Source organism: Bombyx mandarina, chromosome 11 (genome assembly GCF_030267445.1).
Source record: "Bombyx mandarina strain Sakado chromosome 11, ASM3026744v2".
Classification (NCBI taxonomy): domain Eukaryota; kingdom Metazoa; phylum Arthropoda; class Insecta; order Lepidoptera; family Bombycidae; genus Bombyx; species Bombyx mandarina.
Window position 1 is genome coordinate 8,634,904 of NC_143218.1, and position 19,602 is coordinate 8,654,505.

Sequence of the window (19,602 nt, forward strand, 5' to 3'; positions counted from 1 at the left end):
AACCTTGGCTTATGTCTCGCCGTGTATATGTGTGAGCTAATGATGATTTGAAATCAAGTCTTGCTAGTTATGTAAAAAGTGAAAGTTAGCGGAATTAAAAATAAGTTGAATTTCAGAACTAGACTCTAGGATAAAATTGAATGAAATGAGGTAAACTGAATTAAAGTTGATTAATTGGGAATTCAGAGAATTCAATTAACTTTTTGGAAGAAGAGAAGCCACGTTTTGAGATTTGATTTAATTCCCATACTTGAGCATTTTCACAGATGCTAAATGGTTACCATTATTTTAAGCTTAAGCCTGAAGAACGAAATAATACAATTACTTAACTTTTTTTTATTGGTGAGTGGTTACCGTCGCCCATGGACTTCAGCAATGCTAGGGGCAGATCCAAGCTGCTGCCTACCGTTGAGTACTCTCCAGAAGCCTCGTTTGAAGAAGGATATGTCATAGTGCTCGGGAAACACCGTAGAGGGGAGCTCATTCCAAAGACGGAGGATACGTGGCAGAAAAGATCTCTGGAAGCGCACTGTGGATGAACGCAGTGGCTCCAGGTAGTATGAATGAACTCTACTCCGGTGGTGGCCAGTGCGATGGTAAAAACGAGATGATAGTATCATCTTAAACAATTTCTTCCAGCGCTTTTAATTTTTTTTGGAGTTTACTCCTTTAGAATCGATTTACATATATAGGCCCGGGGTATGAAAATTATGGGGACCAAAATCGTACTAGCATGTCACACGAAATGCGTTATGCGCATGTCACACGAAATGCGCGCCGGGCTGCTGCGCCGGCAGTCCGCCACAAAGCCTCGTACTGATCGCGCGTTTCTCTCATTATTGTATTTTCATATATTTGTTAGTCGTTTGTTTTGTGTCTCGTTAATTTGTTAATAATCTGTAGTGTATCGTGTTGTCGTAATATAGAACTATTTCTCGTATTGTTTCGTTTAATTTTTTATATCCAGTAAACTCCAGTCGTGCGTCGGAGCGGACACACACACTTTTTTTTTATTTTAGATACTCCCTTTACCAGTCCAATTGTAGAAAAAGCATAATGATCAGTGTTAATTATATATATTTAAAGTAGGTACATACTTGAAAACTGTGTAAATAAGCAATATGCGCATTGGTATACCTATACCTATACTATACCTATAATTATGTTTATACCTAATACTTAAACCCTATAAATCTATATATTTTTGTATACCATGGAGTTAATAAGTACTTACAAGTACTAACTTATTGTCGTATACTTTTACCTGTGATCTGTACCTTCAATTTCCGTTCTACTCTTGATCTGTGAATGTGAACATTTGATCTTATAATTTCTACGCCTACTACAACCGTTTTACTGGTAGTGAAGAAATGTGAAGACGAATTCGGGTGAATTGAATCCACATGATATAATATGGCGCGAAGTCAGCAAATTGTAGTATATAATCTATGGATCGCCTGTGAGACTATGCGAGTCTGTAATTTATTCGGCAACACTGGCTGTTTGTAAACGCTGCGCTTGTTGCCAACTTCCCGTCAGTCATTTTGTTGTTTGTTCTGATTTATTCGGTGGATAGTTTTCCAGTCTTTGAAATCGTCGAAAATCTTTGTCATCGAAATCGGTCAAGCAAAGTGACATAATGAGTTCTGGAATGCCTGAATTAGGCTCCAAAATAAGCCTAATATCGAAAGCTGACATTCGTTACGAAGGCCGACTTTTTACTGTCGATCCTCAGGAATGTACTATCGCCTTGGCTAGCGGTAAGCTAAAAAATGGATTCTTTCTCTTTAATTTTTTATGTAAACTATTGGTTTGCAGATAATGTAAACGTGAAATATTGTAATGTCTCTAAAACACCGCGTTTCATCATTAATTCGTCAGAAAGCGTAAGTACTCGAGAAAGTGCTAAGATTTTCCCTCCGTATGATCCAAGTTCACCTGTACGAAAAATAAACTTTATAGATAGAAGAAATCGTCATAAGATAAAAAGTTGATTCTTGCAGGACATCATTTTTTTTTCTACCCTCTAAATAAAATAGAAATGTGCCTTTGATTGCGTTTACACATTGGTGACGTTGTAAACTGTTCTTGCCCTACACCGTATATAACAATTGTTACATTGAACACGTCGTATGAAACGTCTGAATGACTAGCTATATTTAATAAAAAATAATAATGTTATATTGGAATATACACCGTTGACCTTGAAAATCATATGCTAACTACCTTCAATTCTTGTAAGATTAAATATCCGATAATCTATTTTCTAATAAGTTTCATATTGGTCATTTGATTTTGGTCTACCTACTATAAATGAGTCGACTATTATCAAAGGCGGCAATCTGACTTTTGGACAATGATTGGTAAATCAGAAAAACGAATTATTGACTTTGTATTCCATTGGCAGTCACAAAACTCTTCGGAACGACATCTTAGATAAATAACAGGTTAACTATTAACCTTTATTTAATGCAGGTTTTGAACCGTATTCTTTGAAGGAGACGATTATATTCAAATAAATCTGTATTGACATATCAATAAAAAATTTTTGTCCAAATGTACAGATTGCCGCCTTTGATAATAGACGACTCAAATGTAATGTATGTAACTAAATTTAAATTAATTAAACAATACATCTTGTATCCTCTGGAGAGCTACATCTCCACATATTTTATACTGTACAATTACAATGCAGTCTAAAACATGTAATGGGTCCATACTAGATAATATAAAATTTAAATATGTTGGTTTTCTCTTCATAGTCCCATCAGCTTTAATCATAATCCAGAAAAGGGGAATAATTTGAAATGGAAAAATTATTCTTACATTTGATAGTTGTAAATTTAAAATTATTACAAAATTAATCTTGAAGTTTAGTAGATATTGAAGCTTGAAAAAAGTCAAGTATGAAATACATTTCCAATCATCTTATACAAGCTCTTGATGGTGTATTTACAGGCTTGTATATGTTATTTAGCATGCATAGCTTGATATCCATGGGGTAACCATTATTTGCAATATTATTATTCCTCAAAAATTAGTAAATGTCTATTGTGCATACAGAAATGGATTAGATATAATTTGATAATAGTTGGAATGAATTATTATATGTATGTTGTTTTATCATGATTGATTATGGTAAAACAATATACACGTTTGAAGACCAGAACAATGCACAAGAAGATGTATATAAAAAAATTAAATAATAGTATATAGTGTAAAGTTTACGTGATAGTTAATTTTTGAAGAAAACAGATTACTAACTATTGTATTTTTTCTTTTAGTGCGTTCATTTGGCACGGAGGATCGAGAGACTCAATATCCAGTAGCACCTCAAAGCCAAGTATATGACTACATTCTGTTCCGTGGTTCTGACATCAAGGATATCAGGGTGCTAAATAATGTTCCTTCAATGCCCAATGATCCTGCCATTATGCAGATGTCTGTACCCCCAACTCTGGGTACTGGACCAGCTCCTGGGCAGTATGTGGGGCAGTTTAACCATCCAGTTGTTGGACAAACTCCATATCCTCAGTATCATCCAATGGCTGGCTTTCCAAGTGGAGTTCACAACCAGCTCAACAAGACGAGTGAGTTGTCTCCTCAACAATCTGTGGAACTGGCATCACAATCTCAGCCTGTAACGGCTCCAATTGGTTCTGGAGTGAACCACCACTCCAACCAAGTGAAAGACCAAGGTTTATTTTTAATGAGCATTCAGCTTGAGCTTCAACATTACTGCTTATTATATAAACACAAAGCATATCATCTGTAGCTAACATAATAAATTTTGGTAGCATCTTGATGTGAACAAAATTGTGACACAGTAATACTAATAAGGTCAACAAATTATTCAAAAGAATTGTTCTATGCTTCTCTAAATAAAACTAAACTTTACATAAAGGTTCTACTGTGTAGATCATACTTTCTAAATAGCCTTTTATAGTCTGGCATTAACGTCAGAGAGCTTATAAATGTTTTATGGTTCAATAAGTATAGCATATTAATTTAATTGTTAAATTTAAACCTTTATATTCCTTAAGTCTACCATGATTTTCAATGTAAATAACAAAATTGCTTTTAGCTTCTGCTCCTTGGTCTGTTACTTGTAAAAATGTTTGTGTATACTTGTAATTTGTTGTATCTACATAATCTGTGTAATCATCACAATACGCATAGACTTCATTAACTAGCTTTGCTTTAATATTTAAATTACATTCTATTTAATTAAAAGCTTTAGTGTGAAACAATTATTACAGGCTCAATGCTTGACCTCATTGGTGGAGGATCCCAACAAAATGCATCTCGGTCAGGTACACCTGCTGTCGGTGTTCATAGGAAAAGTCCAACAGCTGACCAAAGCATTCAGGTGAGTTATTTATTACAAACACCAGTCTTAAATAAATAAAAAACAATCAAGTTATAGTATATATAATTGGTAATCCTATGCAGTGTGGTTGGTCTAGAAACTAATAAATATCAAGGCAAAAATCACAGTAAAGGATATTATGTGGATCCAAACTAGGACCATGGGAACTAAAGATAATTTAAATTGATGATATAACATGTAGATATTAAACATCCAGGTCAAGAATAAACAAATCTGTTTGAGGTTGAATCATCAATGAAGAACTTACCCTGCCATTGTGTCACACAAATAGACACAATATAGCACTAAAATATACACACTAGATGTTTTAAAAAGGAAAAACATTAATTTAGCATTCTCAGATTTTGAACGGAGAAGTAAAGTTATTTGTCTCACAAAATCTGCTTCTTTTTATCATACTCTCAATCTACAAGTTTTGACTACTTTCAAAACTTTATTTTAAAGGTTGGTACAGGCGCTGGCAGCTCAGGTCAACAACGGGATAGCAGACGCGGGAGCAACAACACTGCACAGCAACAACAGCAGCAGCAGCAGCAACAACAACAAAAGGGCCAGCAACGCAATCGTACCAACTCACGCAACCGACAACGTTTTCCGAGTGGCACGAATCAACAGCAACCCCATCAACCACTACAACAACAACAACAACAACAACAACAACCTCAGCAACAGAATATGCAACACCAACCTAGACCTCAGCATCACAATCATCAAGGTAATTTCAAATCTATCTCTTTTTATAACACAAACAACATATCACAACGTCTTTATGCTGTGTGTAGATTTAAAATGTAGTTTAATACAATTATTGTTTTGTACAGTATAATTAGTATTGTTATTAATATAACTATTGAAAGTCTCTTTTTGTTTAGGGTTTTTTGATGGACAAAACTTTAATCGTGGAGGATGGCGAGGCAGGCCACGTGGACGTGGCCGTGGTGGATTCATACCTCGAAACAAGAACACACTCAAGTTCGACAATGATTATGATTTTGAACAGGCCAATACTGAATTTGAAGAACTGAGGAATCAACTTGCCAAAACTAAGATCAGTGAAGGAGATGTAAAAGTTGAGGTTTGTATGTTTATTGTAGTGTAACAAAGTTATAAAAAATTTCATTTGCAATGACTAATAAATTGTATTAATCCATTAAATAATTTTTTATGTATGTTAGTTATAAACTATTTTAAAATCTGTTCAGATAAAGAACCCATGATATTATCACCAAATTTCTTTATTTTTTATTATTAATGCTATTAATCAACTACCCAGTTGACGAAATACTATATGGTTAGATATAGGGAGAACAAATAACATGTATTAATAAAAATTATAATTTACAAAATTAAATTTTCATGAATGAAAAATATCTATCCATAATATGTCCTATTCTCCAATGCAGGGAACAGTAGAAGTGGACAAGAAAGACGATTCTGGCAATGAAACTGGTGCCGGCGAACCTGAAGTCGAGGAAGATTCGTCTTTCACTGGCTATGACAAGACCAAGAGCTTCTTTGACAACATATCCTGTGAGGCTGTTGAGAGGTCAGCTTACTATAAAATAGCTATGTATGTGTTTTCTCAAAATAAAACCAATTCATATTATAATACTTTTAATAAATTATAAATATCCTGATAGTCAAACACACTGAAACAGTCCAAAGGTACAAATTTAAAAACCAACTTCAAATGGTACCTATCCATATTCAATTATAACAAATCAGTTTTTCAGGTTAGAGTTCAATTTGAGTTGTGTGCCAGTAAATAGTCTAATAATTGTTTTAACGTTTTTGTTTTGCATTGACATCAGGAGAATTAAATTACCAAATTATTTAATTATTATTACACCAAAAGTATGTAACATGTTGTTAAGCACACAAGCGAAGCCTTTCAACAACTTTTCATTTACTTCATCAATAAATCATTTAAAGTTCAGTGTTGTGTTTATAAAATTAACCTAAGTACACTATAAGCAAGAATTAATCTAAAAAGTCTCTTCTGATTGCCTTACTGATTTTTTGTAATTAACATCTAGTGGTCTAATATATAAATCCGTCGACAGGTCAAAGGGGAGGTCTCAGCGGACGGATTGGCGTACGGAGCGTAAGCTGAACTCAGAGACGTTTGGCGTAGCGTCGGCGCGGCGCGGGGCCTGGCGCCCTCGCGCGTCGTGGCGTCATCCCGCGCACCACAACCAACACAATCAACATAACCAACAGTACGCGCATCACCACTACCAGCAGCAACATGCCTGGCGCTCCAACCGCGGCGCGCGCTCTCGGCCCTCCACCAGCACCGCCGCGCCGGAACAGTCTGCACCAGGTACCGTTACCCAGTCTACACACTATACGAAATATGTCTTAAGTTGATATCTTCTCATTAGATAGTTTAATGAATTGTTTCCTCCTTCTTCTTTTTTTATTGTCTTTGTGGGCAGACGAGCGTACGGCCCTAATGGTGAGTGGTTACCGTCGCCCATGGACTTCAGCAATGCCAGGGGCAGATCCAAGCCACTGCCTATGAAGCGCTATGAGCTGCTTGCTCGTGCTTTGCTCATTTAGTGCAAAGTTGCAAGTTTAGTTGTTTAGTGGATTGGCATTTAATCTCTGTGACCCTGGCCTTTACCATTTTCTGCCATCATGACAAATAGGGCGCACGAGAACTTTGTAAGAGGTTCGGGTCGCAGCCCAAGAAAAAAAAGGCTATTTGTCTTAAACTTTCAAATTCTCCCATTCTTTGTTACAGCTAAGTAGAAAAGGGGATGAGAAGACTACAAGACAGAATCTTAATTTATTATCGCGAGGACTTATCACAAATGGAAAAGTAACGGAAAAGTTCGAGTTGGTGAAAAAAGTGTTGATCGAATATGACTGTGCGTGCGTGCTATGTATGTCACTACGGGAAATAATACTACTGAAAGATTTTTAAGATGGTGGAACATTTTTTGGTGTGATAGTGTTGTATCCAATTTAATGGAAGGAATGAGAAAGAAATTCCCGTAAGCATACAATAGATTATTTCGGCCGAGAGAGCTCACAAGTAGAGTTTTGTAAGGATAGAAATGCTGTGGGCGATCATTGTCCGTTGAACTGAATTTTGGCATCAAAATTGTGTGTTATTGTCAAGGTTATTGACCAACATGATGCTAGGATGTAACTCATGTGATATCAGATGTCAATATTCTGTGGTGAGAAGGAAAACATAAAATTCCTCTCAACTTGTAAATTACACCAATGTCATGTAATTTCTTGCATAGTGTACTGATTAATATGATTTAGCGCCCAATGAAATGTATTTTCATAAAGCTTCTCACCTATTTGTGCATTTGTGCCTATAATTGTTAGATTATTGAACGTTTTTATTGATTAAGCGTCATTGCTCTTCCATTTTTATTTTAAAAAGCAATGACGATTAAAGCAGCGGTCCTACTAATTTGAGAAAGAATCCTTAATGTGGGTGACTTAAAAGTTTAATTGCCGTTTAGTTGTTTATAGATTGTAGTTAAATAAAATGTGATGGTAGGGCTGCTGGTGCGGTCTCCAGTGACGCCAGCGCGGCTCACCAGGGTTACTACCAAATCTCTCAGCGCGCTTTGATTTGCGTCGCGTGTTTGTATTCGTAATCAAACAGTGAAGTGTTCCAAAGTTTTTATCACATTAAATTTTAATTGTAAATCTATTTATGCTAGAAAAGGACTAAAAAGATTTAATATCACTTGAACATTGTTAGTTTTCATAAAAGATGTGTAAAAATAAAATAGAGCAGCAGGGGGGTCCTTTTCATGCTGATATCAGTTTGACAAAAGATGTGGTATTTGTAAAATCTGTTTCTCAAAACTGTACCTGGTGATTGTATTATTATGAAAATATACATTTACTACAAATCTTTCAAACAGTAATTTTATTTATTACCTGATAAGCGCGTCTGGAATAAACTAAAGGTATTACCGACCCGTCTTGTACCTACCTGATCCCACCCACATCAAAACGTATATGCCACAGAGGAGGTTTTATTTAAACTATATGTCGACAACTCAGTGGTGCAGTAGTTACAGACACTGACTTGCGCCAAGGGTCGTGGGTTCGATTCCCACATCGGAAAATATTGTGTGATAAACAGGTTTGTTTGCTTTTTGTCTGGGTATTTATTTTCTATATTATGTATATATTTAATCATTTTTAAGCTTTTTTATCAGTCTGGTACTCAATACGGGGAGTCCTAAATTGTAACCGGATGACCGTGCGTGATTTATTCCCAATTATTATTATCCCCCTCAAACCGGAATGCATTCTTGCTTCGTGGCGGTAATTTTACAATACGCCCCACTACTAATAGCCCGAGAGCCCGTGGGATCTACCTGTATGTATTTGACCAGACCTGAATTTTCGTACATTGAGACCTCTATACCTACCATGCATGAGGTGGGGACTCACTAAGCTCAAAGTGGTCGACGCGCCGAGCGCTCAGGTAGGACAGGTACCGATTTTGACGGATTTTAAATCCATTTGACCACGTCTGCCGTTTTGAAATTTTGAAAATATATGATTATTATTATCGGAAAATAAGAATGGCAGACCATTATCGCGCATTTTACTTTGTAGCAGACCACTTTGAAAATGCTAAAAAAATTAAATTTTGAAAGTAATTGACCAGATCTGCCATTGATATAATAATATGTTGTTTATTATAATCTTAAAAACTTATATTGATCACGGCAGACCTCTACATTGCGTACACACATCAACATATAATAAAATCTTAGCTACTACCCGGCCAGATGTATATTATGTTTTCCGTTCACTGTTTTAGAGGAATATAATTTAGTTGCGATTTACTTTAGCAATGTATTTACCGAAATTAATATTTTTTTATATTCTATATACTAAACTTCATTATTTAGATAATAAAGAAGTGAATTTTTTATGGAATAATTATAAATAATATGGTATAATGCTGATCAAAAAATAATTCAATTCCTCATTTTTATCATTCAACATTTAACTTGCCAGCTATACAATGCCAAAACATCTAGTAATGTATATAATGGAAGGTTCCAGCTATTCGTTAGCAACTATAAAGATTCAGACATCAATGAAAATTATAGAAAAAAAATTCAAAATTTTGAGCCAAGCTCAATACCACCGCGTAAGAGTGAGCTTTATCAACAACTTTTGAGGGCCCACTATATTTCTTCTATTTGGAGAAATGCTTACAAAAAGCAACCCACAACTTTAGACCCATTGGAGTATGGTTGGATTGAGCAGGACAACATATATATATATTTTTTTTTTTTTATTGCCTTTGTAGGCAGACGGGCATACGGCCCACCTGATGGTGAGTGGTTACCGTCGCCCATGGACTTCAGCAATGCCAGGGGCAGAGCCAAGCCGCTGCCTACCGATACCGATATATGCCTTCAAAGGGTTCGAAGGTGACCAACTTCCATATTTTGTGAGTGACTTAATCACCAATGTTCCTGGTAAGTTGATAACAATTCTTTCTCGAACATGTTCAGATGAATTTACGTTCATTTTACAATTTATGTTTTATTTTTGCAGTATTCGATTCAATGGATGATGAAGACGAGTCGCCTAACGATAAAGATGACTCCGATGTTGATGATGATGAATGAAGATTGATACATATATATATATGTAATGCATGCATGATATATTTTTTTAACTGATTTAACACTTTTAAATTTTGTCTTGACGAAATAAAAATGAGGAATTGAATTATTTTTTGATCAGCATTATACCGTATTATTTATAATTATTCCATAAAAAATTCACTTCTTTATTGTCTAACTAATGAAATTTAGTATATAGAATATAAAAAAATATTAATTTCGGTAAATACTTTGCTAAAGTAAATCGCAAGTAAATTATATTCCTCTAAAACAGTGAACGGAAAACATAATATACATCTGGCCGGGTAGTAGCTAAGATTTTATTATATGTTGATGTGTGTACGCAATGTAGAGGTCTGCCGTGATCAATATAAGTTTTTAAGACTAATAAACAACATATTATTATATCAATGGCAGATCTGGTCAATTACTTTCAAAATTTTATTTTTTTAGCATTTTCAAAGTGTTCTGCCACAAAGTAAAATGCGCGATAATGGTCTGCCATTCTTATTTTTCGATAATAATAATCATATATTTTCAAAATTTCAAAACGGCAGACGTGGTCAAATGGATTTAAAATCCGTCAAAATCGGTACCTGTCCTACCTGAGCGCTCGGCGCGTCGACCACTTTGAGCTTAGTGAGTCCCCACCTCATGCATGGTAGGTATAGAGGTCTTAATGTACGAAAATTCAGGTCTGGTCAAATACATACAGGTAGATCCCACGGGCTCTTGGGCTATAATAAAGACTGATGTTTCTCTTCCGTAGTTGTAGGTAGGTTTTAATAATGGAACAAAACAATACCTATATCTTGTACGTAGTATGGTATCGTTTAATGCAAGTGAAGGTAGATATGAAATACAAGTCGAATAATATTTATTTGCAAATCAAACAAAAGCTACTTCATAACATACATCTTTGCATGGCATAAAAAACAACATAATGTACAAAAATTCTTATAAAACTAAGAGCAAACTTCCCTTTGCTTTTCCCTTCTTAAATATAAGTTTAATAAAATTATCGAACGCAAATTGTTATGTATTTTTTTTTCTAAATTCATAAACGAATTAATTACATACCATCCAACTTAAATTATGCATGTCTACGTATAAATTTTGTAAATGTCTCCGTAACTACCGCATCGAGTATAATGTACGGTATCTATGGAAAAAAGGAAGGCTATTCTACCTCCTAACCTATAGAAAAAAAATCCAATTAAATAGTATCTGATTTTCGATTTTCATTCGTACCATTTTACCGATCCGATACCATTAATTAAATTGGTTCTGTCGAAAACTAAATCTTATATTTGTTTCTAAACGCTTACGTTACACAAAATATTTTGTTAATCGTATGAGATTCTAATTTTGTATAAATATGTTTTTGGTGGTTTTTTATTTCATTATAAATATAAATACGCATCTAAAATTACATGAAAAATAATATTTACACAACCGTAGGAGATCAATATCCTTACGTCATACATTAAATTATAAATAGAATGAAAGCGATTACCCATTCTTTGAGCAATATATTGTATTAATTTAAGGTGAAGCATTAAAAATGTTTAAGAAATCCATACATATTAAAGTTTCTAAAAGTTATTACGTTATGTTAGTACCTATTTTAATTTTAAACTCCACTGCATTCCGTTACTCATTTCCTTGCGAAGTACGTTTTAATAATAGTACACTCTCGAGAAAAAGTTAAGTAGGTATATACCAGATGGTGTGAAGTTTAGTTCTTAAATTAGGTGAAAATGGCTTTTCGTTACATTAATAAACAATATTATTATTGTGCTACACATTTAGTCGCGCCGCACATTGGAAGAAAGTAATGTTTTTCGGGAATTTAACGCTTGGCTTTATTTATTTATTTATTGCTTAGATGGGTGGACGAGCTCACAGCCCACCTGGTGTTAAGTGGTTACTGGAGCCCATAGACATCTACAACGTAAATGCGCCATCCACATTGAGATATAAGTTCTAAGGTCTCAGTATAGTTACAACGGCTACCCCACCTTTAAAACCGAAACGAATTACTGCTTCACGGCAGAAATAGGCGGGGTGGTGGTACCTACCCCTGCGGACTCACAAGAGGTCCTACCACCAGTAAACAGGCTGAAGACAAGTCTGTGATAACGTCTTAGACCTCACATAGATCGGCCAAATGCTCGCCAGAAGCGCGTCAGAGCTCTTACGTAGGCAATAAGAAACAGAAATGCCGGAGCAAAAGACCGATTTTATGGGTAAGATTCGCAAATGTTCAGACTTTGTATTTATGTTGGGGATAAATTAAAAAATGTTATTAATATATATCTCTGGTATTAGTTTGTTTTCTGCTGCTCTAAACTTTGAACTTTAAAAAATGTTCAATGTTGAAAGTTCAAGCATTTTTTGTTTTTATTAGATGTTTAATGTTGACATACCATAACGTAATAATTAAAAAAAAATTGTTTGACGATTATCAGTATTTTCGTACAGTAAAAATATTCCGCCTTCGAGAGTACCCTCTCGAAATTCAGGAATAAATTATTTGGATTGCTAAATACTTTTTAAAATTCGGTCTTTGTGTGATCCTAAACTTACAAATTACTGTTTCTTGGGAGATTATGTCTATTTTCAGAATCAGGACGCCACTTGTGAAATGGGTGCGCGTTGGCGGAACAAAATTTCTTAGAATGTGCGGCCGAGCTTAAACCAACTTCATTGTGTTAGCAAGTCTAAATGTCGCTCAATGTTACGAAATGCCTTGCCGATTTACACTTAGCCGCGCCACTCCCTAGCCGGCTGAGCGTTTTCGACAATCCAAACTGAGCCGCTTTGACCTTTCGCGAGCACATCCACCAGGGCTCTCCCAACGTGATCAGAGCTGTAAACAAACAATATCAAATTCAAATGAATTCATCATGAACATGTACCTACTTTTTTTTTTGCTTCGGTGTGTGAACGGGCTCACAGCCACAGCCCACTGAGTTTCTCGCCAGATCTTCTCAGTGGGTCGCGTGTCCGATGCGGTGGTAGATTCTGCGAAGCACTGCTCTTGCTAGGGCCAGTGTTAGGAACACTCCGGTTTGAGCCCCGTGAGCTCACCTACACGTTAGGGTGAAGCTGAAGTAGCCTCTCAAGGCTATCAGCATAGGTAAGAAAAAAAAACAATATACAAATGCACCTGACGTCTTATCCTTTAGGCCACGACAACTTCAAATTGAGTTGAATTTCCTTTACAACTTTTTTTTCCGAAGTGATATTAAAAATAATAATTTTATTTACTACATAAACTTTTACATCATGACCTAGAATACTATTTACATATTTAACAAATTGAGAGATTACGCAGATGGCATCAAGAATATAAATATATAATAACCAATGATACCAATATATTCAATGATCGTCACACTAGGCACAGTCTGTATCGTGAGGACCAAAATGCGATTTACTATATATATTATATAATCGACCTCAAAATGACACCACCATTATTAATAATAATATACACTTAAAAACATGCGTTACAAGATTTCACAAATAACAGAAAATTTGAGTTATAAAAATAACACGTCATATAATTACCTACACATGTGTGGAGAGCGTAGTTAATAAACAAATATAAAATAAAGTAATAAGAAAAAATAAACAAAAAAAGACAAAACTAATACATCGTCTGGTGTAGTGGTAAGTGACATGGTCACTACACAAGGGGGTCACGGGTTCGAATCCCGCCAAGGGAAGATATTTGTATGATAAAAAAATGGTCTTTTCCAGGGTTGTGGATGTATATTAAATATATGTATGTGTATAATAATAATCTTACATTTATTTCCGTTATCTGGTACCTGTAACACAAGTTCTTTACGAACTTAGTACGGAACCAGTTAACGTGGCGTGATTGTTAGTAAATATTTATTATTATTATTTTTATTTAAATTTTTACTTTCTCAGCTTGCGCTGGTAGAACTTTAGTGACATTTACAGACTCGCTCAAGTAAATGTCACGGTTTCTTGGGGCTGGCTAATTAAGTGTGTTCTACTACTGCATTATATGGTTGATCATCTATTTATTATTACTATTATTATTACATCTACTGCTATGTATTTCTTGCTTTTAATTAAGTTCTAAATTACTTTGATTTAACACACCTCTGCATTTTAGAATTTGTAATGTCCCCTAGCCAAGCAGTCTCGTATTTTGAAGACATAAGCTGCTTGCCAAGATCCTTCACCAAACCACTGTCCGTGAGTCCAGGGCACACGACGAGGCATCGCACTCCGGTCACATTGACGTGGTACTGATCCTATGAACCAGAGGATGAAAAATGCCAATAATATATAGTACTGTACAGTGTGATCGTGTCCATAACAATGTATGGCGCGCGATATTGTTGTGCTATGAGCTATATACTATATGTTATCATATTATAGCGTAGTCTGAAAGCAGCTTTATGTTCAAACAGCAAATTCCTGCTTTGAGTTATAACATTATACGGGTACCGTTATTTTTGTATTTGAACTAAAATTATTGTTTCTTCAATAAATATCCACTTCGAACATTTTTGTGGGAATGCGTCGAGCGAAGCTGTGTGGTTTTATTTATTTATTTTGTTCATTTAGTATTCTTGCACATGTATTAGCCGTTTAGCACCTGTGAAAGTGTACAAGTCTAGAAATGAAAGAAAGACGCTGAACTTGGCTTCTTGGGTACCCAAAAAAATCCACTGAAATCTCAATAAATAGCTGCGTTTTACTTAGCCTTATTTTATTCCATCTCATTTCGTTTATTTCATTTTGATCCAAATTGATTACAGTCTCAATATCAATAAACTTCATCGCATTTCGCTCCATATTATTTTTTAATAAAACCTTGTATGTATTTTTAATGAAGATTTTTATAAATTTGACACTGGCAACAACGGTATCGCAAGAAGCCAATTGCCATACATAAAAAAGTAAAAGGAATATTCACTCACCCCGTAAGCTCTGGTGAGGCCAACAATAGCGTAGTTCGTTGCTGTGTAGATCGGAGTCGACACTTGAGGTCTCGCAAATGCTGTAGAGGCCGTGTTCACGATGACACCGCCTTGCCCTCCGCGATCCTTCCCCATAAACCGATATGCGAGCAGCGTACCTCTGATGACGCCATTCTATACGCACCCAACATTATTATCATCGTCATTCTCATGCTCTTCTCCCAGTTACTTAAAGGTCGGCGCAACATGTTGTCCTTCCATACTCCTCTATCTTAAACCATTTCTTGGCTCACTACCCTTTTACACATATCGTCCTTCATGCAATCCATCCATTTCTTCTTAGGTCTACCTCTTCCTCTCGACCAACCAACCAACCATACAACCAGCATTATTATGTATGTATTGAATATGTATTCTAGAACTATTAGCTACGGGATATTTATTAAGTGTTAATTTTTTAACATAAATTTTGAAATGAAAAAGTTAGTTTTTCTTTTTAAACACCCAAGTTCATTAAAAGCTTCCACTCAAAATGAAAAATCGGTTTACAAAAAGCCGAGAAAAGGTGCTTACCTGTTTTTTCCTTTATAACAATGTACTTTGTTGATAGATTTAGCAATATTGATAAGTGTCCGTATAGTAAGAACTTTACGACGTAATGACAAGAGACGCTTTTGCCATTGTCAATATAAAATAGCATTCGGACTTACCAAATTAACATCGACTTCGAGTTCCCAAAGCCTGTCATTCATGAAGCCAGCATTATTAATGACAATGTCAATCCGGTTGAACTCCTCTACTGTCATCACAAATGCCTCTGCAAAAGTGCATTATATAGTACATAAGCAGAAAATTTCTCATTGCTTTCATGACGATTAAATTTAATTTGGCAAATTGGCATTTTCACTGTAAAAAAACTACTCGGATTATTGACTATGTTTATTGACCCCATCTAATTTACCTACAAGTCTTCTAGCGATAATATAACTCACGGAATAGGCAAAAGAAGGGGCTTTTTTTAGATTGAACCGCGTTACCGATTGACCATTTACAAGTTCATTACGATTTACTATGACCATTCTATGACTTTCAATACCGCTTTTGATAATTCATTATCAAAATCACTACCAGCCAATAAACGTCCACTGTTGGAAATAGGTATTCCCAAGGTTCACCACAATGAGCGACGCCACGCTGTCCACATCCAGTGGATTCCCACGATCTTTAACAGGTCGTTGTTCCACCTCGTGGGACCCACGCTGCGTTTTACGATGCGCGGTCACCACTCCAGAGTTTTTCGATCCCAGCACTGTGCTTTATCTACAGCCACTTCAATCTCATAACTCTTCGGGCTATGTCATATATAATATATATGCTAATGCAAAATAATTGTCCCTACCTAATAATGCTTCGACACTATAATTCTAATCTACCTTCGTGCAATATTTATCTGTGTGTGTTAGTGCGAGTTTTTTAACGTTCTCGATATCGTAAAAGTTAGCCCAATTTTGTATGCAGTTGGAACAGCGCCCCTAGCGGCAAACGTAGGCAAACGATCGCATTCCATACAAATATGAGCTAACTTTTACGCTATCGAGAACGTTAAAAAACTCGCACTAAGCGCACTGCAATCTACCTATCTACTTCGTCTGACGGTTTATCAAGTCCTGACTGCATAGAAACTAGGCCATGAAATACTTATATGCTTTTAGTATTTACGAAATCTATAAATGCGTAATGTAAAATATATACCAATTTGTTAATTTCTAAAGAATCTCTTCAGGTTAGAGCCCCGTGAGCTCACCTACTCGCTCGGTTACGCTGGCATAGCCTCCGAAGGCTACCAGCTTAGGTTACTTTACTGGTGATAGGACCTCTTGTGAGTCCGCACGGGTAGGTACCACCACCCCGCCTATTTCTGCCGTGAAGCAGTAATGCGTTTCGGCTTGTAGCCGTTGTAACTATACTTGAGACCTTAGAACTTATATCTAAAGGTGGGTGGCGCATTTACGTCGTAGATGTGTATGGGCTCCAGTAACCACTTAACACCAGGTGGGCTGTGAGCTCGTCCACCCATCTAAGCAATAAAAACAAGTTAGGGGGGAAAAGCAAGGAATGTTTTGACTGTGTTAATAAAATGGCCGAATGCTAATTTTCAACAACCTACTTCTCTTTTATCGTAAGTTATTAAATAGCATCCATTGTTTATAATGCAACAACGAGATGAAAATACATACGATGTCTTGTCGTCACCCTAACTGTTCAAGAAGTATTTATAGAAATTACTGGTACTAAAACTCTAAGGATATCCGGAGTGGAGAATGCCACTTTATTTTTAAAACAATCGGGTACGTCTCTTATATTACCTTGATGCAAATTTTAAAATATAATTTAAAAAAAATAAGCCTTTTATTCCATGCAAATAGTAGGTTACATACATATTTCAAATATAAAGAAGATAAAAAATAATGGTGATGCTATTAACACGTATTTCACCCTCTTCCCTCCTTCCTCTTCATTTAAAAAGTATTAAATGTAGAAAGCGCTTTTTAAAAAAAGTTTGAATTGTGAATATAGAAGTTTGTTTGCATGAACCCTCCTCAAGTGAAGGTGAAGACCTCCTCTAAAGAATACCATGTGTCTCTATCTTGGGCTATTTTCAGTAAATAATAATAATAACAAATATAATAATAAAACATAATTTACAAATCTTGATCAATGTCTTCTTTTTTAAGTCCTATGTTATGCATAAGTTTATTTATATAATACTAGCGACCCGCCCTCGCTTCGCTTCGGAAACTGTAATTTATTATTGATTTCTCCACTATTTAATGGATGTTATTATACATATAAACCTTCCTCTTCAATCACTCTATCTATTAAAAAAAAACGCATCAAAATCCGTTGCGTAGTTTTAAAGAATTAAGCATACATAGGCATATAGGGACAGAGAAAGCGACTTTGTTTTATACTACGTAGTGATTTTGTTACCTTCAAATTGTGGATAGTCAGTAACATCTAATCGACAAAACAAAACGTTTTTTCGGCCATATTTTGAAGCGAGCTTTTCTGTTACTTGTTCCCCGCGATCCGAATCGATGTCGCATAGTGAAACCTGCAATGTGTATTCCAGATGATATACAATTAACGACACCTTCTTTCATCTTTGCTTAAAACAAACATTAGGCCCACGTATTTACACTATTAATTATACAGATACTCTATCGGTTTTATTATTTTAATTTAAAAAAAAACAAATTTAAATGTAAGGTTTCCAAAAAACTATTTTCATAGAAATAATGTAATGTAATATTATCGGTGATGTTTTGTATACATTATTAATTAGGTACTGTTTTAAATTTTGTTCATTTATGTACTAAGTATAATTCTGGACATCGATGAACAATAATATTTGATGATATCAATCTCTCTGTACTATCAATTATAGTACCTATTCTAACAATGTTACTTTTAAAATTCTAATGTATTACTAGCAAAACTAAAGTCTACTATTAACAGAATATGTTTAAAATTCTAATCAACACATTAAGTGTACCATATAATCTAATTTATACAAAGTTAAGAAAAAAAAATCATGTCAATGACCGGAGCACTGCGCCGGCAAAAATCAATACAAACGGATTCAGACAGTAAAAATAAAAGTATTTGAGAAATCAATAATGATGGCACAAGTGATAAAATGTCCAATTTCATAGTACAAAATAGTGCATAGCGTCTTTGCACAGTACCTAAGTACTTCATTCAACAGTTTTTTTGTTACCTTGAACTTAAAATTACATCGTGTTGAAGTGACGCAGCGTAAGTTTCATTAATTTCTTACCTTAGCACCTTGTTTTAATAATTCTTCGCTATACGCTAAGCCGATGCCGGAAGCCGCGCCCGTTATCAATGCAACCTTTCCTTTTAAATCCATATTAATTGATGAATAAAAACAGCGCGCCTAAAAATGTGAAGTGCTTAGTTTCGCTGCCGCCCTCGCTTTACTTGCGATTCGATCGAGACGGAAACTCCCCGGGTGGGTCAGCGGGGAGGGGAAAACAGTATTTTCTCCTCTGTCCCCTCCCCCCTCGTAGTAAATACGCACGATAGCACTCCACTCAAGTCTTGTGCCCCGTTGATTCGGTTTGTTTTGTTTATTTCTAACTACGATGCTATCGTCAATGTTTCGTTTGTGCATATTGTAATTCTAGAATCAATTTTGATTAGTAATTTTTTTTACTAGCTGACCCGGCATACTTCGTTGTGCCTCAATCGATAAATAAAAGACCTAAACTTTTGTATAAAATAAACTTAAAACAAAAGGAATCCGTCTGACGTGGGGGACACATCAAAGGAAAAACAAAATTGTTATTTTTATTTAATTCCGAGCATCTTCATATTTTTCTACCTTTTAAACCTTCTCTGGACTTCCACAAATAATTCAAGATCAAAATTAGCCAAATCGGTCCAGCCGTTCTCGAGTTTTAGCGAGACTAACGAACAGCAATCCATTTTTATATAATAATATATAGATTAATAAATTTGTAAGGAACATGATGCCCCAATGAAAGGGCCGTTCCAGTTGAAATGTTGTTACCCATATTGTCTTTAA

At 35.3% G+C, this 19,602-nt stretch overlaps 2 protein-coding genes and 1 long non-coding RNA gene across 7 annotated transcripts; 2 read left to right on the plus strand and 1 right to left on the minus strand.

The window, feature by feature from the left end:
* The first annotated feature begins 1,443 nt into the window (after nucleotides 1-1,443).
* Nucleotides 1,444-8,283, plus strand: LOC114242256 (protein LSM14 homolog B). 5 transcript variants are annotated; one of them, XM_089730863.1, is made up of 8 exons: nucleotides 1,444-1,760; nucleotides 3,285-3,590; nucleotides 4,260-4,369; nucleotides 4,835-5,105; nucleotides 5,263-5,465; nucleotides 5,794-5,960; nucleotides 6,454-6,713; nucleotides 7,137-8,283. In XM_089730863.1, exons 1-8 carry the CDS (start codon nucleotides 1,640-1,642, stop codon nucleotides 7,142-7,144), a joined length of 1,446 nt encoding a protein of 481 aa, XP_089586989.1. In that variant the 5' UTR covers nucleotides 1,444-1,639; the 3' UTR covers nucleotides 7,145-8,283. The 5 variants fall into 5 exon arrangements, with proteins under 5 accessions (XP_089586989.1, XP_089586990.1, XP_089586987.1 ...); XM_089730864.1 differs by having other exon boundaries at nucleotides 5,794-5,936; XM_089730861.1 differs by having other exon boundaries at nucleotides 1,478-1,760; nucleotides 3,285-3,698.
* Nucleotides 8,284-9,798: 1,515 nt separating this feature from the next.
* Nucleotides 9,799-10,126, plus strand: LOC149502002 (uncharacterized). Its single transcript, XR_016323773.1, has 2 exons — nucleotides 9,799-9,870; nucleotides 9,950-10,126. It is a non-coding gene; the product is annotated as an uncharacterized LOC149502002 (long non-coding RNA).
* A 754-nt stretch (nucleotides 10,127-10,880) lies between these two features.
* On the minus strand, nucleotides 10,881-19,007 carry LOC114242258 (15-hydroxyprostaglandin dehydrogenase [NAD(+)]). The gene is made up of 6 exons (XM_028173355.2): nucleotides 18,832-19,007; nucleotides 17,982-18,105; nucleotides 15,701-15,807; nucleotides 14,991-15,164; nucleotides 14,164-14,318; nucleotides 10,881-12,892 (listed from the first exon to the last, which is right to left on the minus strand). Exons 1-6 carry the CDS (start codon nucleotides 18,922-18,924, stop codon nucleotides 12,787-12,789), a joined length of 759 nt encoding a protein of 252 aa, XP_028029156.2. The 5' UTR covers nucleotides 18,925-19,007; the 3' UTR covers nucleotides 10,881-12,786.
* Between the last annotated feature and the right edge of the window lie 595 nt (nucleotides 19,008-19,602).